The sequence below is a fragment of the Orbicella faveolata genome, unplaced genomic scaffold, assembly GCF_042242905.1.
Source record: "Orbicella faveolata isolate gen_17 unplaced genomic scaffold, um_ofav_v1 contig_34, whole genome shotgun sequence".
Taxonomy (NCBI): Eukaryota; Metazoa; Cnidaria; class Anthozoa; order Scleractinia; family Merulinidae; genus Orbicella; species Orbicella faveolata.
The window spans coordinates 33823393-33845642 of NW_028301563.1; the positions used below are offsets into that span (position 1 = coordinate 33823393).

Genomic DNA, 22250 nt, shown 5'->3' on the forward strand with positions numbered 1-22250 from the left:
CTGTCTCAGCTGCTGTACATTTCGGAGTCAGTGACCTCCCTTTCTGGGTTATCAGTGTATTTGAAATAACACCTTTATCGAAAATTCAAACGAATTTTTTTCCGCGTTGTACTATCAAAGCCTTGGCGTGTAAAATCACTCAGGCAAAAAGAAAAGACGGCACCATAGGAACCTCCCCGACAATTTGAAGGGCTTCTTTTAAAGTGCCTATGAAGTAAAAAATAATTGCTGCTGATTTGAAAGGCTTTTCAAAGTAAAGAAGAATGGTGTTTTCCTTTTTGGCATATGTTTTTTCGTTTAAGAGATATTCACGTTTTTGTATTATAAGTGATGACGTCATAGGTGGTTCCACTACAACAGTTCAACACTCAATCAAGAATATCTCTAGAAATATTAAAGCAGTGTTCTTTAAACTTGGCACCAGAAATGTAAATCACAAAAGAAACAAAATGACACCCGTCGTGCCGTTGCCATGACAACAGTTATGCCGCTGGTCCTGTTTTAATTAAAACTAACATTACCAGATTTCATCTTAAACAAGGATCATTCACTCCCAACAATCTAATGGGGAGAGTTAAGACAATATGGGAATCATGTGTGTTCCGAGCAAGACCCTCTGTCCCTTCTCGAAGGGTTGCAAATTGGCATATTTGGTTTTTCACAGAAAGAGACTGGAGCCAAAAGCGTTGCCATGGCAACAACACAGAAGGTGTCATTCTGTTTCTTTTGTGATGCACATTTGTGGTGCCAAGTTTGAAGAACACCACTCCAATACTTCTAGAGATATTCTTGATTCAGTGTTTTACTGTTAAAGTGGAACCACCTATGACGTCATCACTTTCCTCATTTGCATAATACAAAAACGTAAATATCTCTAGAACGAAAAAAGATATTCCAAAAAGGGAAACGCCATTCTTCTTTACTTTGAAAAGCCTTTCAAATAAGCAGCAATTATTTTTTACTTCATAGGCACTTTAAACAGAGGCGACAATATTCTGACCCTAAACCACACACTCTGGCAATATATATTTACGAGTGACGCTTACGCAGCTTTTCTTTTCATGTATTCTCTAAACCAGCCAACTACCTCATAGAAAGTACAGCATATAATTCAATTTATGCACGCGAAAGTGCTAAAGGTTTGAACATAACAATTTATTGATAAGCGACACCGTAGTCGCGGACGCATCACAACGAACAAGTTGAGATTTCATTGTTTTGTACCGGACATTTGATTGGCTGGATTTGAAAAGGTTGAAATCTATTGTTTCAGTTCTGCCATCTGATTGGTTTTCATTGTCTGGGTGGCCCCGGTTTCAGTAAACGCACTGAAAAAAGGCTCATGACTTTTGAGACTTCACATTACGTAAAAATTCCTCGAATTTTCCTCAGTTTTCTAATGGAGGAAGGCGCACCTTTGCTCGACAAACGCACTTCCAAGTCTCGTCAGGAGTCAGGATGCTATTTGCCGTGTCGATATGCGCTGGCGATCTTGGCTTGTGCTGGGTTTTGTGTTGTGTATCTATTGAGAGTGAATTTGAGTGTAGCGTTGGTTGCAATGGTTAACTCGACTTATGCCAATGCCAAAGCTTCTGCACATGATCCGGAATGCCAAAGAAATACATCTAAATCATCTGTGGAAAAGGTAAGCATGCTGGTTTTTATCTTTCCGTGAAAAATGGCTTTTCTGACTTTCAGTTTGGTGAATATTTAATAATTATATTAATATGAATCTAGACATAGGGAACTGTTTGATCTACTTGGGGCGGGGCAAGGCCACAGTCTAGTCATAATTGTGCAACTGTGCAGCATGCAAGTCACAAGAGTTGTAGCGTTACACGAGGCAACCGCGAGCCCAAGTCAACCTCGAGTCACGAGTCAACCTCGAGTCAAACACGAGCCAAGCCAATTTTTTTTTCCTTTTCTCCGGAAAAAAAAAATGGATTGTAGGAAATCAAATATGTGAATACAGATGATTTTCTTCATTTGTTCATTTCGGCTCCATAAGGTTATTTTCACTATTGTTGTTGATTTCTTTGTGAAATAAATGCAGCTTTGCAACACTAATACAGTTCTGTAAACACGATCCTGAAACAGTTATCGGAACTTCAAGGCCGGGCACGAAATTCAGGAAAGAGGCAACTTACTCTCGTGGCACGAATGTTTAACATCATTCAACTTTTCTCTGAGTCAGTAGATAGTCAACTAGATACACGTCACTCACTATTTGGATATTGATAATCGGCAAAGGACACAGCAACTAACATGAACTTATCATAGTTTGGGGGACTGAGCACGATCCAAGGGTCCGGCGTAGACTATGAGATGGCGCGAGCCGAGATCGAGGTGAGCATGTTAGGCAATCTATATTCACTTTTAGTATAAATCTACAAGCGCTCTATCACGAATGCTCTTCTCTATGCTACTCACTATCTATTCTGTTATAGATAGTGAGTAGCGTAGCAGTGTGCGCTTGTTCGCAAAATGAAGGCCGCTTCTTTGCGTTTTCGAGGTGTCAGTGAAGAGGATTTTGATCAAGTTTTGAACGTCTACTAGTAGATTTATACTAGATCATTCGCTCTCGATTTCTATGCGTGATACCTGACTCGGGCTGTGCTCTCGTCAACTATAGTCTAATAATTATAGTAATAATTATCACTAATAATCTAGTAATAATTATCACCAAAGCTGCCCCCGTTTTCTTTTATTTCATTTATGACATTTAGCCTTCCATGTGTACGATCTGTGGGCTCTTGATCAAGCCAAACAAAGTGTGTAACGCAACGCTGTCCGTCCAAAGGTCACACCTTTGAGTCAAACGCGTGATTGTCGAAGAGGAAAAGCGATTGGCCCCCTTATTTTACCTAAAATAAAGGGGGAGGGGGGGGGGGCTGCCCTAGATCCACCACTGCTGAATTTCAGGCTAGTTACCTACCTGAGCAAGGACAGCATTAACTGTCTCACTTATAGCGCGAGAAACAGCCACCGAAATCGATCGGGCAAGAGACGCTGGGTCAGCCATTTGTACTCGGCGAAACGAAACTTCATTATTTCTAAATAATGAATTTACACAGCCAGTTAAGTTCATTATTTCAAAATAATAAATTTACACTCGACGAGATAAAAATTCATTATTTATAAATAATGAATTTACACACTCGGTGAAGTTCATTCTTTCTAAATAATAATTTTACACTCGGCGAGGTGAAATTCATTATTTCTAAATAATGAATATACACACTCAGTGAAGTTCGTTATTTCTAAATAATGAATTTACACACTTACTGAAGTTCATTATTCCTAAATAATAAATTTGCAGTATTTGTAAATAATGAATTTAGACTCCCGGCGAAATAATTTCTTTATAAATCAGTGGGATTTACAAACTTTATGATATGTAAACAGCTATTTTAGAGATGACCTGATTTATAAATAATTGAAGTTGTTTAGTTTATTATTTATATCTAAAACTCTATGGTAAATGATTATTTATAAATCAGGACGTACCTAAAATAATATTTACATATCAACGGACAAGTTCTTGCGCCTTATTTATAAACAAATTTTCTGGCATTTCCAATTATTTACAAATAAGGGGAAAGTGGCATAAATTCGGTCTAAATAATAAATTTACAAACGGCGCCCCATATGACTCGAGGTTGACTTGGGCTCGCGGCTGGCACGTGTAACGTTACAACTCGATTTCGAAGGATGTAGTGTAGAAGTACAAATTTTGAAGAATTATCTTGAGCATTGCTTCAAAATGTCATGGAAACCTTTAAAGAATGGTGTGGTTTTGTTGAAAACTATTAGACTCAAGTGCACTGGAGCTGTTTACAAGGCAATCAAATCATGTTCCTTGAGGCCACGCGTTTTCAATCAGTGGTGGGCAAACACACTATGCTCCGGATAAAATTAATCCAGCCAACGGGACCAACAAATCCTACTTTAACTCAAGGGTTTGACTGAGCACATTTTTCTGAGTTTGACCATGATATATTTCTGATCATGCATTCACCTAGTCTGCGTCAAAGCCATTATTAGGGTCGTCATGCTACACTTTTTCTCACTAGAAGCATTGCGTGACGACTCTAATAACAGCTAGAAGGAGACTACCACAGAGCACCTGTAAAGAGAACAGCCGCTATGATTAATGCTGGCTTAACTTCCGATTTAGCCCGACGGTCGTGCTTTTTGGTACTGACCAAAAGGATCATGCCTCTGGGACAAGATTGCTTAGAGAGATGTTATCATGAAATTCGTATGCTCAAGGTTTGATAGTGCCCTTAAAGGAAAAATTGAGGACCAATTTAGACAGGGCAATTTTATTGCATGAGGCAAGCTTACAATCTATAGCACGAGTTGATTTCTTTTGATGAGGGTAACAACTTGTATGCAGTTTTTGTGTACAACATGAAATGTTGACCTAGAAATGGCTTAGAATTTTGAAACATGGTCTAACTGAAAGCCTTACGACCAATTATTTTAGTATCAGATGATGTCATTTTATCAAAGCTGTTTGTGATTTTGTGTTGTTGATGCTTTATTAGTGAGAATGACTTTCTATCATACACTGATGTACCCACCGGTACATGTAAGTTGCTACAGTAATTAAAACTGTCTGTTTAATTTGCAGGATGGAGAGTTTAATTGGGATCAAAAGACTCAAGGTATTATTTACCCTGCACTATTCATTATTATTATTATTAGTAGTAGTAGTAGTAGTAGTAGCAGTAGTATTGTTATTATTGTTATTCGTTATTGTTATTATTGTTTTTGTTATTGTTGTTGCTATTGTTACTGTTATTGTTATTGTTATTGTTATTATGGCAAGGTAATTTTGAGGTAACTCCGACCATTCTGATTAGTTCTTATTTGGTCGGGTTTTTGATGAAACGGAAACAGCGTTTAGTAAACTACGTTTAGTAAGAGATTAGTAGCGGAGCTCCGGCGGCCCCAAGGGCCGCCAAGCGGAGCCCCATACCCATTTAGAAAAGGAAAGGAAACCCATGAATTGTTTTTCTCATGGTTATCATGGCTAGCAGTATTGCTCGTGGGGCGTACGAACGACGACGACGATGGAGTCGCGCAAGATGGCGGCCATACTCCAGCTAAAAGGTTAACAGAGACGTGCAGCCTTGATTTATAGCCGCCTTCTTTGATATTGGACACGTATGTTATGGCCAATTGACACCTTTCAAAATAAGGTACCCGCTGACCAGTATCACGTGACCATATCGCGGGCTCAGGTTTTTAGATCATCGAGGTAACGTGTTTTTTTTAAGTTGACCTGGAGCTGGTTTTCTTTTGGATCGCGGGCTCATGTTAGGTTAACTTGTTGTAGACGGGGCCGGGTTGTTCGGAAGCTCGTTAACACTAACCCAGGATTTGAAGTTAATAGAAGTATAAATATTTATGGTATACAAATGTTTTGTTTTGTGTATTTTGAGATTATTCAAACTCAAAACAGAAGTCCAAACAATATACAGAAAACCTCACTGCAAAGTTACGAAACTAAACTCAAAATTCTCGCTTAACCTAAGTTATCTTAACTGGGCTTTGAACAACCCAGCACAGGAGCTCCGCTTGTAGGCTTGGCTAAATCTATATATTACCTTTAGAGGCAGTGACTTAAGTCCGTGATGTATCAAATGAAAACTTAAAAACAAATAAGAAAAATCAACATGATCAGCTTCCTGAACTGATGAATCAATAGCGGCCTTCTGATGAGTGACTGAGGCCTCATTATCTACTGACTAGTTTTAACTGATATTTTCCTCCATAGGTTTGATTCTAGGCTCATTTTTCTATGGTTATGTTATCACACAAGTACCAGGAGGATGGTTAGCGGCACGGGTTGGGGCAAAGTATTTATTTGGTTTTGGAGTTCTTTGTACATCAATATTGACAATGTTTACGCCTGCCGCAGCACATCACAGTGTTGGTATGTTACTCCTGGTCAGAACACTGGAGGGGCTCGGAGAGGTCAGTTTTTTACGTGAATTTGATCCTTCCATTTGTCCAGGCAAGTAGGTTTTCCTGCCAGACATTACAAGTTACTTTTCATTCTCACTTGCCCAATAGGCAAGGGATCAAGCAAGTCACCTGTCAACTAAATCATTAAAAAAACACACTAGCACTTGCCCAGGGCAAGCAAAATTTGAGAGCTACTTGTTCTACAGGCAAGCTGGATTTCAGTTTTTGTTTTGAGCTCTGCAACATCGGAAAATCCTGGACAGTCATGAATGAAATTCGTTTTTTCCTCAAAAATAGCAAAATCCCTGATCTCCAAGATTTTCCTGTCTGATTTTCCTGAGGTTTAACAGACTGTTAACAGTAACTTACAAAATTTCAACCCAAAGTACAACACAATACTGGCACTGATTGCTTTTTTTTTTTTTTACTGAGTGCAGGGTTGTCACTAAGTGTCGGCTACAGGCCAAATTGGCCGGCTGAGAAAGAGGTGATTGACAGCTGGATTTTGGCAGGAAATCACTCGGTAAAGGGCAACAAACAGTTTTATAAGGTTACGCACGTACAATCATTCGATATCTGAACCATATCAAGATGTCTAAATGAAAAGTTTGCAATAAATTCCTGACTACCTTGAGTATCGGTGCCACTGTAATGAGTAAAGTAACTGAAATAACATCTTGTTTGGAGCACTTGTTTGGCATGTTCCATGTATTGCATCAACCATCTTGTAAACACCAAGCTTGGTTAAGCCCCACATTCCAGGCGTTTCAAAAGATTAGGGACGAAAATTTTGTTCCAGGTCTCTCACGAAAATGGTGACCAGCGCAATGAAAATCTTAGCGGGAGACTATTTTCTTACTAGCTTCAACCCTGTGAGGGATAAATGAATTTAGTAAAACATGGTTGAAATCTCAAACCAGAATTTCTTCTGGTGTAAGTTGCATTTACTTTTTACATTTTGGATCAATAAAATGATGTATTTGTGCTGTACTTTGGGTGCCACAGTTTGTTAAACTGTCTGTCAGACTCCAATGCAAAGGCTTGATGGCAAATCATGTCATATTCAATATGCCCCTAGATGACTTGTTCATGTTTTCTTGTGAAATGTTCATGTTTAGATGCAACCAATGATATCAGGAAAATCTTCGAGACTATGGATTATATTCTCCAACATATAGGTGTAAACGACTGGAAAACCATCCAGATATATTTGCATTTCAGTAAATTGTGCAATATCATTGACACCATCCATGTTGTTGACTGTAGGGTGTCACGTTTCCTGCCATGCACGCCATGTGGAGTGGCTGGGCCCCACCTTTAGAGAGAAGCAAGCTTTGTACATTGTCATATTCAGGTAACTTATAGGCCGCAAGTTTGCTTGTCAGTTCATTCACATTTTGGATGAGGTTAGCTAGAGTCACGTTTCTGTCAGAGTCACGTTTCATGGTTAGTGCACTCAACTCTAGATCGAGTGGCCTGGGTTCGAGCCCTGGCCAAGAACATTGTGTCACAGTGTTCTCGAGCAAGACACTTTACTCTCACAGTGCCTTTTCTCTCAACCCAGGTATAAAATGGGTACCGGCAAATTCAATGCTGGGGGTAACCCTTCGATGGACTTGCATCCCATCTAGGGGGGAGTAGAAATACTCCTAGTTACTTCATGCTACAGAAACCGGAGATGAGCACCAGCCTGATGGGCCACTTGGCTTTTACGCAGACTTTATGTAGTAACTTTTAAGAGCCAAACGTTTTCATGGACATTAGTATGTAACATGCATCTCTTTTGTTTGCTCTGTCAAAGGATCTCGAATTGGTACAGTTATTGGCTTGCCAATAGCTGGTTTACTGAGTGCGTCTGGCCTCTGGGGAGGGTGGCCTTCAGTTTTTTACACTTTTGGTAAGTCCATTAACAAAGCTTTTTTTGTCACTGTTACCATGACTAAGTTTATTTCAAACTGTTTATTGGATTAAGTTATTATACATAGAGAACATGAAATTAATATTTCATTTTCATTGACAGGTGCTGTGGGTGTTGCATGGTCTATAATTTGGATGATGTTCACTCATGATAAACCAGCAAATCACCCAAGAATATCTCTCAAGGAAAAAGAGTACATTTTGTCAAGTATAGGATCTGCACAGGACAAAAAGACAAGAGTAGGACAACTTTTTTACGGTTCTATCAAGTTTCAATGTCAGAAAGTAGTTGGAAATTACTATCATCCGTGTATAAATTAATTTATGGGTAAAAAAAAAGATAAAGCAGCTTTTTTGTGCACAGTTGTGTTTAAAACTGTATGCTTATCGGGCTGTGTGCATGTGGAACAAATCTTGATAAAACTTGTCGGCAACAAAACGAGTGTGGGGAAGATGCCTGTAAGGCTGGTGAAGCCAGGTCCTGCAAGCTGCGCATGCAGGATAACAATGACAACCCTGTGAGCAGCAACCTCTAGGCGCCGTCATGCACACTGAAATACATCAGCTGAAGTAAAATACGTATTATATACTTACCTACAATGTAAGGGAGGGATGGGCTGGAAGCAAAGCCTTTGAAAGCAGCAAAAAACATTCACCAACATGAGTGAAATGGCCTGACATGAACAGGAGAGCTGTAAATTCACGGGCCTCTCTGCAGAACCCCACAGAGCTCCCCGCACTGAAGAGGGTACAGTAACCGCTGACCAGCAGTTCTTTCGAGTTTAACTCAGTCTAAATAACATTTAGCCACATTGCTTAGTTCAGAATCCCAACTGGTAGGAAGCTTACCACTTTGCTTGATTTGTACAAAGATCCCAGATTCTTTTCGGGAGTCATGTGTTGTTCAATGAATCTGCACTAAACGTACATACTGTCTACGATCAAGTGATATTGGACATGGCTGGATTTATCCAGGCACATTTAATTTAGTTTTTTAAATTATTTATTAATGTTTCTCAGTGGTGTCTGAATGTTGTGCTGCAAAGCTTGTATACTTACCGATCTTTCTGATTTGATTTCAGAAATATGCCACTCCGTGGTTTGAGATATGGACATCACCTGCTGTGTGGGCCATTATCGTAGCTCACTTCTGTAACAACTGGGGTTTCTACACATTTCTCACTTGCTTACCCTCTTATTTTAAAGAAGTTCTCAACTTTACAATCTCCAAGGTAAGTACATTTAAGAATTGGTTCATGCTTAGCGCGCGTATATCGAGTTATGGATTCACGCGGGAAGTTTCGAGAGCACGAAAGAAGCGTAAGAGCTGCTCGAGGCGACAGCCGAGAGCAACTCTAGCTTCTTGAGCGCTCTCCAAACCTCCAAAGCTAAAAGCATGAACCAATTCTTTTATAACATGGCGACAACAACTTGGGCGCTAAAACATGTTTTATTTGTGGTTGAATACAAAGTTCTCACAATGCACGGTGAAGAAAAACAAAAGTCATTAGGATCCTAACACGCCACAATCAGTTGACGGCAACGGTTGAGCGAAAACGCTTAACCTGGTTTCTAAAATTGTCAATGAAAAATTCGCTTCGAATTAATTATCGTAATGAAAATGTAGGCAGACAAAGTCAAAAATACCCGATGAAAATGTAGGCAAAAAAAGTCAAAATATTCACGGCTCGAAGGCTCGAAGGCTCGAAGTAGAGTTTGGATTGTTCAGAATAATCTTCACATTGCCGAAACTTAAACGAAAGGAACTTGTACTAAACTCGACGGAAATCTTGCAGCTAAATTGAAACTGCACACGTCATGTTATACGCACAGCCGTGCGTACATAGAGATTTTGTTCATGATAGCTCAATAGGAATGGCATAGGACTAGCGCGCGCGCAATGTTATAATTAAGGATTTTGTTACATTTTGTTACAAGCACACAGAAAAGCACAAGATGAGGTGCCTTTCACAAGTGTTCTTAAGTCATGAGCGCAACTTGACAATGCGTAAGGAGCAAATTTACATGTACCTTTTCCTTTATAAGTTGTCCAAGAAATGTCACATTTTCAAACTCATGAGGTAAGCAAAGTACTTTATCACTCATTAATGAGCAGTGGTTATGAAATGTATGTTTTTGTTCACCTGTTTAGCCTGAACGTGTACAAAACATTATTAATTGTTGTTTACAAAAAAAAAAAAAAAAAACACGAACGAGAAGAAAACAAACAAACAAACTAAAAAACGAAACATACACACGTGTACGTGTTTTGTCGTGTAGTTTTGTTTTCGTTTGCTAAGATTGGCCGTGCGAAAGCTGTATTTACAAGTTGATTTGTGATTTACATTTGTTCTTCTCTATAGATAATTTGCTTTAAAGGAATGCAAGGAAGGCTTCGAAGTAGTAATTTTCTCCATTTCTTGAAGCACAATAGATGTAATACTTGGCAATTATTAAGCAGAGGTTTAAACCAAATTGTTGACTAAAATCATTTGTAAAGCCGTAGATTGTGGTTTCATCGTTCAAGTCGATAAAGTCGTCGTTCTTAACATTCCACCAATGAGAAAAGCCTTGCCAGAAGGTCTGCACATCCGAGAAAGAAACAAAAAGATGGTTTAGGGTTTGTTTTTTATCACAGAGATGACATTTATCGTGTTGTATAATTTTATTTCTCTCTCTTTTTTGCCTGCATGACCGTGAGAACAAAGGAGGCAAAGGAGAGAGAGTCTGAGATTGAGGTTGGGGCCTGAAAGGCAACATATGACTGTCAATTCCTGTGTGTGTCTGCAAAATATGTTACCTTTGTGTTTCAGAATGGTTTTGTGTCAGCCATTCCATTTTTACTATCGTACATAATTGCTGTTGGAGGTGGGCAAGTGGCAGACAAGTTGCGTTACAGTCACATATTGACAACAGGAGAAGTTAGGAAAGTCTTTGCTACGGGAGGTGAGTTCAAATAAAATCACAGAGGGTGGACTGTAAGCAGTTTCTCTTTTCCTCGAAATTTCGTGGGAAAAAACGCAGAGAAGAACGCAACACAAGCGAGCGGTGGGTCGTGAGCGTCCGAGCGTGACATATGAAGCCACTAGCCGCAAGTTGCGCGGGCTTCAGAAGATGAGCGAAAGCTCGTCTTCCGACGTCTGCGTTGCTCGTGGCTCGCATGTTACGCTCGCGGTCGCGCTTGCATGTTCGCTCGTTTTGCGTTCGTTCCCACGGTTTTTCAAGCAAAAGAGAGACAGAGGGTGGGTGGAGGAGACTAAAGCAATACATGTAGTGTGGAATAAAATATTCTGAACAGAAGACTTAGCTGCAGTATGCTTTTCCAGAAACTATCCATACCGGCCCCTCCCCCTCCCTCCCCTCACCAACACACACACAAAAGGGATTGGAATTTCTTTGGGGTGGGGTGGGAGTCTCTGGAGGACCAAAAATTTTAAAGAAATTTTGTAGCGAAGGGTCTCAGGAAAGGGTCTTCTGTGGGGGAGGTATTGATATTTTCTGGAACTACATAGTCCATGGATATATTAGTCAAATAAACTGTTCATACATACAGCTTATTCGATGATTTTATGAATAGCTGTATTTTATATGTAAATGCTGATCGCCAGTTAATACCAGTGATCCAGTGATCACTGATTGGCCTTTCAGGTTAAATAAAGTCTTTTATTTTTATTTATGGTTTGTTTTTAATACGCATGGATATTTTGGGAATTAAGTAATTTTCCAAGCACAGAAAAGGCAAGGAATAATAATAATAACTAATCTTTAATGAGGAGGGGTATGTCACAGGGTGGTTTACAGAAGGGTCCTCTGAAAAGGAAAAATAGGAGCAATGAGCAAATTAACCATTTAGTTAGCCAGGGAGCAAACATTGAAAATACGACAGTTCTAAGAATTAAGGCTTGAGCCAACAGACATGCATTTGTGCGAAAATCTAATCTAATCTAAAATAAAAAGTCCTGTTATTTTCTATGTTATAACATGCATATTTCATCTTTTAGGATATCTTATCCCTGCCTGTCTCATGGTAGCAACAAGTTATGTTGGCTGCGACAACACGACACTAGCTGTTGTTTTGTTTTCACTGGCCCTGGGCATCACAGCTCTCAATATGTCTTCGTATGAGGTCAATCATTTGGATATCGCTCCTAGATATGCAGGAGTTCTTTTCGGGATCAGCAACACCGCTGCGACAATCCCAGGGATGGTTGGCCCGTATGTAGTGGGATATCTAACAGACAATGAGGTAATGTGTATGTCACTTCTCGTGTTCAATGTTTTATTTTTTATTTTATTTTATTTTTTTTCGATTATTAATTCCCTGCTAATCAAAACTTTAAAGGAGCCACGTTAGAGTTAACGCATTTCAGTTTTGGTAAGTCTTGCTTAAGTTTTTCAAGTTCGTTGTTTGCAATCCGTTCGTTGTCTCCATCCTCAATCATCTTTGTTCCGTCATGATTTATTATTATCCCTTTGATGTTTTTCTATCTTAATAAACTACTATTTTCAGGTTTCCTTTAATTTAAAGGTAATTTTGTTCACACCCAAACTAAATCCGGATGTTGTGAGCTCCTTTAAGATTATCCGACCTTGTGAGCAGTATTGAGGATACTTATTAGCTGGGAGGTAACGTCTTCTAGCTAAGAGGGATTTTAACTGAAGGTTTACCGGTTCCTATTTGACGGACTCGAAAGCAAGAAAGGTTAAATTAATCTCTCTTTAAAGAATGGTTTCAGCAGAAAACCACTTCTCATCCTCGGATAAAAATATAATAACGTTGTAGAGAACGCTTCGCTTTACCAGACGTTCACCATGAGACACAAGGGAATGTAAATAGTGATGCTCTACCGGTTGCTAGGCAACCGGTCAGAATAACAAGATATTCTAGCAATAGCTCTGTCACTTATATACCTAAGAAATGCCGTACTCTTTCCTATCAACGCTCGTTTTTTGTCCGATGTGCTAGAATCTGGAACGTTTTGCCCGAAAGTCTTAAGGAACACAATCAAACACCCCTTGCTTTTAAGAGATCCTTACTAAAATATTATACAAATGCTGTAGATATTTTTGATCAAGAAGATATAAGGACGTGGCGGACAATTTGCCCAAAGTGCAATACCGCTAAGACCTTAACGCGCCCACCACATTGCTGCTTTAGATTTATATATATTGTATAATTTTGTCTCTTAATTATATCTAAGGAGGCCGCTGTAATTGGCTAAGCTGTAGCGGCTCCCCTGGTCATTCTGTTTTGTTTTGCTGTCTGTTTTTTTTTTGTTTTTTTTTGTTTTTTTTGCTTCCTCTTCTTTTTCTTTTTCTTTAAATGTATTAGAAGGCCGAAGCTTAATAAATAAATAAATAAATAAATAAATAAATCGCTTTTTACAGAAAAAATTAAAAGCTGCAACAACAAATAGTCGTGACAAAAGCGTACTATTCCGGAAACAAAATTGAGCTCTATTTTTGAAACCCCACGTAAGCATATGTAAATTGATATCATACTCAATACTATTGTGGACTTTGTGCCAACAGAGTCAAAAGACAACTGCACATAAATGTTTTTTAAAAAAATATTACATAATTTTAGAGAAGCTGATATTGTCCAGCAAGAGTTAACGTAGTTTGTAATCTTGTCTCGCCACCATCTTGTGTTTGAAAAAGGAGTTTAATAGTCGATCCCATTCAGAAGAAAACGTTTTAACACCAGATTCCATGAGATAAACATTGTAATTTTTGAAGTGTTTTCATCACGTCAACGTTCGCGTTTGTAAAAAAAAAATAGCCATTGGTGATGAATGAAAGTTTCCCGGCAGAGCTCACTAGTGTTTCCTTTTGTGGGACAACTCCTGATATGTACATGAAGCGGGTCCTAGAAGAGAGGTGGTTAGCAAAGATTCCAACGACTTGCTTTGCTTGAAATGTCTGAACTCTATTGTGGACTTGTCACTATAACATTATTATTGCCTTTTGTATTCAATGTTGTTCTTAATACTTTAAACTCCAGATAATAAGCCGTGGATTGAAATGGACCTCAAAACGGTTTTAAGTAAAGCTTGTCGGTTAATCTTTTTGACGTGATTTCCTTCAGTCTTAGTGTGAAGTAAATTTATCCTGACAAAGGTAGAAATGGAAATGTGATGGGGAGATGGAGGTTGTTAATTGCGTTAGCTGAAAGCAGATAAACTAAACATTACAGTTTACAAACGTTACAATTCAGGACAAAAGCAGAGTTCCATTTGTTTTGCGTCAAATTTCGCGCAATTACTAATATGGTATTCTAAGCTACGAACATTAGCTGGGGGCCAGAGAGAGAGAGAGAGAGATTGATTTTTCTGGCAAAATATCTTGCGTGAACTCTTTCTCCAAAGCAGCTATTAATCATGAAAAGAAAACAAAGCTTTTGAAAATTAATCTTGAGTCTTATACGCCCCTGTTGTCTGCTGTTCGGAGTTCATATTTGTTTGTAAAAGGGGTTAACAAGCTGATGAGATCGAAACTCGAGATGAGTAAGTGATACAGGGAGCTGATAACTTAGTAAAAACAAACAAGCTCTTCCTATTTTCAGTTGATCGTCTTTTGTGCATCGATCACCATACAAATGTGTCGGCGACATTGAAAAATATTCACATGCAGAGAGAGCTTAATTTGACTGGATTACAGTCAAGGAGAGAGTCACTTTATACTCAGGCGGAAATGTGGACATAATCTTGGCCCGATGGATTTCGTGGAAAAGTGTGACTGGCTCTGAGGGAAAAACATGAATCGATTACACAACCAATTCGCAAGAAATTCCGGGGGAATTTGAATTCTGAATTCTGTTAGGCTGAGTTCTTTTTGTTATACCAACAAGCCCCTCCAAACTTGCCTGAATCACTCACGTTTGAGTTTACGCAATGTACTAGGCCAAACGGAATTGTACCTTGACTACATCCCTTTCAAGGTTTAAAAACTCCTAAGCTTTTAAAGCCTTAGTTTTGCCCAATCGTGTTCAACGATTAGCGAGAATACTGGAAACTAGTATCCAAGTAGCTAGACCCAGTTCCCACTTTCGTACTTTCCCCAGTCTTAGTTAAACCCTCTCCCTGGGAATGAGACTCTGCCCAGTCTTGTTAGATATATAGCAACTTTTGACAGAAAGACTGGAACCAAACAGAGGAGAAACTAGTCCCAGTTTCCCTGTTTTTGATTCGGACCCGGACAATCTGAGCTAAAACTAAATAAACTGCAAAGCCGTGGACGAAGATCCTGCTTGATTGAACGTCGGATCTCACAGGAGATCTAATCAACCAAACTTGAAAAGTAAAAGAGGTGATGAGAAGTCAAAGACTACTGTAAGGCTGATACAACGTGGTATATTTGAAACAATATTTCGGCTGGCCAGACCAGCCTTCTTCAGGTTTAAATGTTACTAAATTATAAAAATGAAATTACAATATTATATAGCGGTGGGTGTAAAATAAAGTAAGGATAAAACGGGTCTACGTAGGTTACAAGTTTTACGATTCATCACGTCTATTCATACCGTGGGGTTCCAATGTTCCTGCTAAATCTAGTAAAAAGGAGTCTCTGGCTTTTCTGATTGAATCACGTGAGGAGTGGATAAATTCAAGTGGAATTAGTTGGCTGTCAGTGTAGCGATGATTAGGATGAGAAACAAAATGTTCGGCAATAGTGTGGGTTTGGATTTAATGTTAGTTTTGTCGACAGAGCGTCTATGTTCATGGAATCTGTCTTTAAGACGTCGCATAGTTCCTCCTACGTATTGTAAATGGCAGCGGTTACACTGTATAAAGAGATTATCAAGGTAAGAGAGTGAATCCCCCATATAGGTCCTCTACCTAAGGTAATCCCCCTTAAGTTATTTTTAGACATGGTACCCAGTTCTTCCGAGGATGTTACTCGCGCGATGCCTGGACATCCGAAGCGACTACCTCGAAATTAAGTGAAATGGCGGGAACGTCATTTTATATGTTTTGATTTCGTTTCATAGCAGAGATGTCGGTTCTGCACTCTTGGCCGTCTTTTTGTTCGGCCAGGCTTTCGTTTGTTTTGTGCTCGTTTGGCTGTTCATTATTTGGCCGTTCATTCGGTATTAGGGAGTTTAATCAAGCAAACTTTGACGGCAACGGCAACGAGTACAATGTGGTTGTGTAAGCGTGCGTTATAATTCTTTTTTCATTTCTTTGCCGTTGGTTACAAAAGGTCACAAAACAACAACGTGAAATAGCCATTTGCAAGTGACCTATACGAAGGCCAATTTTTGAAATTTCTCTTTGAAATTTGACGTAGTCTTACATATTTCTGACAGTATAGACAAACTGAATGAATCTAAATTCTCGCGAGATTCGTAGGCTGAATATTAAGTCGTTTTTCAATCGACGTTGTCTTTGGCGCTGTTGCCGTTGATGCTTGAACTGCTTTTTGCTACTTGGGCAGCGAACACCTGCCTCTACTTTCGACCATCCGTTTGTTCGGTCGCCTGGCTTGTGTTTAAGCGTTTGTTTGCTTTGCACTCGTTTGTCTAAACATTTCTCTGCCGTTCGTTCAGTTGCTATTATTTGTGCAGGGGACATTCGTCTCTTATTTAAACTCCTATTAAAGTTTCGAAATGTCTTAAAACATACCTAGAGCCCAAGCTCCTTCGCTTGCAATCAAAATATCAAAGAAGACATCCTCATAGCGTTGGATGGTTTCCTTTCCTTTGAAACGAAACGAAAGGAAACGACACAAACAGATCCTCCACGAAAACATTTACGCAAAGCGCGAGTAATATCCGCGGAAGAACTGGGTACAATGTCTAAAAATAACTCAAGAGGGATTACCTTGGAATTAAGGCCTATATGGGGGAATCACTCTCTTACCTTGACAACCTCTTGACTGTATCATGTAAATTAAATTTTTGCTGTTACAGGTTATATTTGAAGTAATGTGACGGGTTGCACCTGTGGAGAAGAAATTGTATTGCCGTGTAGGACCGTTAGTAATGTAAGGACAAGTAGCGCAATCTTGTCCACAGCGAAATAAGCCCGGTGGTAAACTAGTGTTATTAGGAGTCGTGACAGTGGGTAGTTTATCTTAAACTAAAATGTCGCGAGGGTTAGAAGTGCGTCTGTAGGCGACGATGGGTGGGCGTTTAAAAACTTCCCTGCAGCGGTTGGAGGAAAGTAATATGTTAAAATGTTTACGTAGGATATTAGAAATGTGAGGAAGTGATGGTTATATGTAACAACAAAAGGTAAGTGGTTAATTGAATCGTGACGGTTAGAATTTAAAGCATCAATGCGAAAAACATGAGCAGCTCGTTTGATTTGTGAGCCAAGGGATCGGAAGTGTTACCATAACCTCGTGGGAGGAGATGTGTTCTTTATAATTCATTAAGGCGCAGCGTGAATTTAGCGTCCGAGCAGAGCAAATACGGGGGATGCGAAGAGCTAAGCTAAATGGGATAGTCTTTTTGGTGTGTTGAAGATGGCATGATGAACTAAGAAGGTGTTGGTGTTTGGTGTACAGGTCAGTTTCTATAGTGCCGTCATATATAGAGATACCATGATGTCGAGGAACGGGACATTGGTTAATGAGTGATTACTAGTGAACAGTGGGATTAACATTGTTGAGATAATCGACGAATGAATGAATGAATGAATGAATGAATGTTTTATTATGACGTGGATATAAGCTTAGCTTGAGAGCTAGTTTACAGGTATTCCACCTAATAACTAATGAAACAACGCCAATATCACAATTCATCAGGTAAAAATCACAAATTAAATACTGATTAAAACTATTCAAAACTATTATTACAATATTACCGCCGCAGTCAAAATACTATTAAAACTAATGTCACAAATTTACTAATCCCCAAAATTTAGCGATCTAATTCTGTTTACTATTTCATTGGTACCTACTTTTATTCTAACGTCATTTGATAGTTCATTCCATTTTCAAATGATCTAGTCCTTCAGTCCAGATTATGAAAATTTCATCGAGACATCTCCACTAAGTGTAAGGATGAAAGAGAGCACTAGAGAGGGCGTTAGTTTCGAAAATGCCGAGAGGAAGAGATTAGCATATGATGAAGCCATCTTATTACCCATAGCGGTGCCATGGATCTGAAGCCGGATAGTGGGGTTGGTTAATTGTAAAGTTATTCATGGTCAGTATAATACGTAAAAGATCACAAAGTGTCTCCGTAGGACTGTGTTTGTCAGTACGAGTATCAAGGAAACGACGGCAAGCATCAATTCCTTCGTTGTGTGGGATGTTGCGGAGTACAATGATGAAACGTCGAGAGTGACAAGTATGGCGTTACTAGGTAGAGCAGCGAGGTTAGAGAGTTTGTTAAGGAAGTCAGTTGTGTCTTTAATGTGTGAATCCAAGGAAGAGACGAGAGGGTTAATGCGATAGTCGACGAATTGTGAGATGCTTCCTGTAGGCTGGCCTTTAGATGAAACCAAGAGAAAATGATGAAACTAATGGCCGTCCCGAGTTGCCGGTTTTGTGTATTTTACGTAAAATGTAAAAACGTCCAGGTTTAACGTTAGTTTGTATAAGGTATTGTTTAGTCTTTTCGTCAATGCAGGCGTCTTTTAACATGCGTTGTACGTAAGTAATAACTCGTTGAATTTGGTTTGTTATGTCTTCGTCTTGTTTTAGTCTGAGCAAGGTCTTTGCACCCTTATCCGGTTTTCATTTTTCATTTTTCGTTTTCAGCCAACGAGGGGCCAGTGGCAGAAAGTATTCTACATATCTGCCGGTCTGTACGTAGTTGGTTGGATCACTTATCTACTCCTCGGAAGTGGAAAACAACAGTCATGGAATACGCCATTTGAAGACCTGCTGGTGCCGGTTGATATTCCGAGAGAGCCAAGAATACCAGTTTTGGCGGACACTCTGTTGATTAGCAATCAACCCACAGATTTGTCACAATCTGGAGCGAAATGCTGAGGACAAGAAAGTCATAGGCGTATGGACTCCTTCGGATTAGGAGGGGGGGAGGGGGGAGGTGGGGGATGGGGAGGTGACCTTCTTGCCCGAACAAAATTACACAATGTGTGAGTGTTGAAATCAGGATGCAAACGCACTCAAATTGCATGAAAAACTCTGGGAATCCTGGGATTAGGAAAAATATGGGAGAATAGTCAATTTATTTTTGAAATTGGCGATATCTTGTGTTGAACGATATCTATGCTATGTAGTGTATGATTACGAGAGGCTTTTCTTTCCTTTCAACGAGTTTCGTGTCCAGTGTTCGACAGTGTTCGGAATAGAAAGAGCGGTTTTCCATTTCGCACCGAATATTCTCGCAAATAAAATTAAAATAATCCGCAAAAATTACAACCCGAGAAAAATTTTTGTGTTGCACTGCACTCTTCAGGTTGCCGTTCTACAAGTACGATGGACTTGACCACAAGTTGAGATGTGAAAGCCAAGCTCAGAGCGAGGAAAATGTCTGTGCTGCTCAAAAGCGAAGGCACCCTGCTCCATGCTCTCTATATTTCAAGTGGATACTCCACCCCTATGGCGTTCCATCCCCACCAAAATTCAATGTTCCATTTTACGTTCTACTTTTCGCATTTTATCCTCCATTTGTTGTTTGACATCTGAGTTTGCACTTTCGTCATTCAACTTTCCTCGTGCAACATTCAGGTTTTTGCCTTGTTCATTCAACTTTTCGTATTCGCGGTATTCAAGTTCACGTTCAAGTTCAGCGGGTTTTACATTCAAGTTTTCGGATTCAACATTGAGCATTTGCTATTCAAGTTTCTGCTTTGAACATTTGACTTTACGTATTTCACTTGCAAGTTTGCATTGCACATTCAACTTTTTAAATTGTACTTTCATCCGCTGGTCGTCCACCTATGGACATCGTGGGCTGAACTGACCCAGCCACCCCCGCTAAGGTTACGATCGAAAGACTTCCGACAGGAGTCGGGTTGGGAAACCTTCTCCTCTCCCGACAGTATTCGTGGCACTTCTTGTCAAACATGGCGGATCACCAGCCGACTTCGATTTCTACACAGCCCGCGGCGGCGGCGGCGGCGCCCGCGGCTAGTTTGAGCGAGGTGAACATAATTAATTTAATGTTAGAAACGTGCTTAACATAGTCCTGAATGGCAGTGGCTTTTTTATTAAAGTCTTTTTAACGAATAAATGTCAACTTGTTTACGACGCGACGGTATTAAGCTTAAACTAACCTTTAGGCTTAGCTATGCATGCAATTTTGGTGTGTTTCTTGTTGACCATTCAAGTACTTTGTTTCATCTTAATTGTTGAGGTTGATTATGTATTAAATGAATTTATTCAACACATGTCAGATGACATACCTTACTTGCGTGATCAGTGTTATTGATAGATTGATAGGATCTCGAGATCCCTCAATTGATTTTCAACCAATAGCTTTCAAGCTTGATTTTTTGCCAAGAATAACTGTTAGCCTTGATGTAGATGACGTAGTAACAGGACTAGTTGGACTTGCTCACAGTATGTTGGTTGAGATGGATCAAAGAAACCATGTTCACTGTGCATATCAAACTCCACTAAACAGTAGTGGTAAACGAGGGAGAACTTCCTATGAAATCACCGAGGAACAGCTACTTTTTTTACTTGAGCAAGGTTTCCAAGTGTGTGATATAAGTAACATTCTTGGGGTGAGTGCCAGGACTGTTGAGAGGAGGATGTCAAAGTTTGGATTGAGTGTATCAGGTATAGCATTATATGTAGCTTTTTTTTTTTAAGAAACTGATGTGTAAACAATAGATATGAGAAATAATAACTACCAGAAGAAGCTAAGGGTATAAAAAGTAGTTGTCCCTGCAATACTCTTGCTGTATGCACAGGCTACGTGCAATGAATAAAACAAAATGGCAACATGACAATTCATAACAAACTGTCTCGAGGGTCCAATGTGGGATGGGTCAACCTCACTCAATTGAGGAAATCTTTCTATGATTCCGTTATAGACAGAGCTCTTATTAATTCCAAAGGTGATACTTACATCACCTAGGCCAGCATTTGCAAGTGCAGTTCCTTCTTTCACTGACATTGGAGGATGGTCTGCCTCTTCCTTAGAAGCCAAACACACAAACTTCAGGGTACATGTTGCACCTCGTTTGGATTTTGAAAGAGATTTGGATGGACGTGGTCATTTTACATGGCTACCATGACCAAACAGCCTTTGCAGCTCTGCAGCTACAGAAACAGAAAGATGACCAGCAGAATTTGACTGATGTTGCAACTGTCTGGTGCTGTCTAAAAAAAAAACCAAAAAGCAGATATCTGTAAAATTGGAATTACAAAAATGTAACCTCCAAGTGCTTTTAATTAAGTCACTTCACTTTTCATAAACAGATGGAATAAATATGTTACATTTAATTTTTTTTTATTTCAGTTAATATTAATATATTTTTTAAACCAGTTAAATTTAATTTCAACCTAGGTTATTTTCTATTCAGCTAGATAGTCCACGTGACCACGCAAGCAATCGTTGCCAAAGTCTCCCTATTTCTATTTCTCTATGAGAGTCTCTGAGGATGTCAACTATCAAACTGTTTGGTCATATGCCACGTAAAAAGCTCAACTTTTCAGCGACTGTCTTAACGCAGGGCTTGAAAGGGAAAAATTTCGTAAATTTAGACTTCATTAAGGGAACGTTTTGCCTGGAACTGAGCACGTGCCCCACCGTTTGCCAGCTGTGTGTACTGAGTGGGGTTTTCTGTCATTTTTCAGGTTTATTTTAACACATTACCCATCATCTAAGTCCTGCTCCAAAAAATAACAAAATTCACTGAGAAAAGATAATTAAAAGCAAAAGCATACTGAACTTGACTATATTATTGTGTGATCGAAGCACGCCGTGCAGAAAGTGTCAAGGTGTGCCTGCTAGTCTGTACACGAGTTCTATTATAAAAACACTTTCATGTACTTACTTGAAGATCGAGGTTCTTCTAAAGAGGAAAGGCGATCAGCCACTCTCAACAGAGTGCCTCTAACGTCACTCAAACTAGCCGCGGGCGCCGCCGCCGCCGCCGCCGCGGGCTGTGTAGAAATCGAAGTCGGCTGGTGATCCGCCATGTTTGACAAGAAGTGCCACGAATACTGTCGGGAGAGGAGAAGGTCTCCCAACCCGACTCCTGTCGGAAGTCTTTCGATCGTAACCTTAGCGGGGGTGGGCTGGGTCAGTTGAGCCCACGATGTCTATAGGTGGATGACCAGCGGATGAAAGTACAATTTAAAAAGTTGAATGTGCAATGCAAACTTGCAAGTGAAATACGTAAAGTCAAATGTTCAAAGAGAAAACGTGAATAGCAAATGCTCAATGTTGAATGCGAAAACTTGAATGTAAAACCCGCTGAACTTGA

At 39.6% G+C, this 22250-nt stretch overlaps 1 protein-coding gene and 1 long non-coding RNA gene across 3 annotated transcripts; one reads left to right on the forward strand and one right to left on the reverse strand.

Moving 5' to 3' along the window:
• The first annotated feature begins 1336 nt into the window (after window positions 1-1336).
• LOC110049109 (sialin-like) lies at window positions 1337-19224 on the forward strand. 2 transcript variants are annotated; one of them, XM_089299064.1, is made up of 11 exons: window positions 1541-1645; window positions 2195-2346; window positions 4637-4670; window positions 5786-5985; window positions 7243-7330; window positions 7778-7873; window positions 7997-8133; window positions 8976-9125; window positions 10707-10839; window positions 11895-12139; window positions 18604-19224. In XM_089299064.1, exons 2-11 carry the CDS (start codon window positions 2326-2328, stop codon window positions 18835-18837), a joined length of 1338 nt encoding a protein of 445 aa, XP_089155190.1. In that variant the 5' UTR covers window positions 1541-1645; window positions 2195-2325; the 3' UTR covers window positions 18838-19224. The 2 variants fall into 2 exon arrangements, with proteins under 2 accessions (XP_020610537.2, XP_089155190.1); XM_020754878.2 differs by lacking the exon at window positions 2195-2346 and having other exon boundaries at window positions 1337-1645.
• Window positions 19225-20179: 955 nt separating this feature from the next.
• Window positions 20180-22057, reverse strand: LOC149105907 (uncharacterized). The gene is made up of 2 exons (XR_016210166.1): window positions 21819-22057; window positions 20180-21141 (listed from the first exon to the last, which is right to left on the reverse strand). It is a non-coding gene; the product is annotated as an uncharacterized LOC149105907 (long non-coding RNA).
• Window positions 22058-22250: the final 193 nt, after the last annotated feature.

Coding starts and splice junctions, on each gene's coding strand:
- LOC110049109 (XM_020754878.2), top strand. CDS start 1,343: ATGACTTTTGAGACTTCACATTACGTAAAAATTCCTCGAATTTTCCTC. Junction 4,671..5,785: donor TTGGGATCAAAAGACTCAAG/GTATTATTTACC, acceptor TTTCCTCCATAG/GTTTGATTCTAGGCTCATTT. Junction 8,134..8,975: donor CACAGGACAAAAAGACAAGA/GTAGGACAACTT, acceptor ATTTGATTTCAG/AAATATGCCACTCCGTGGTT.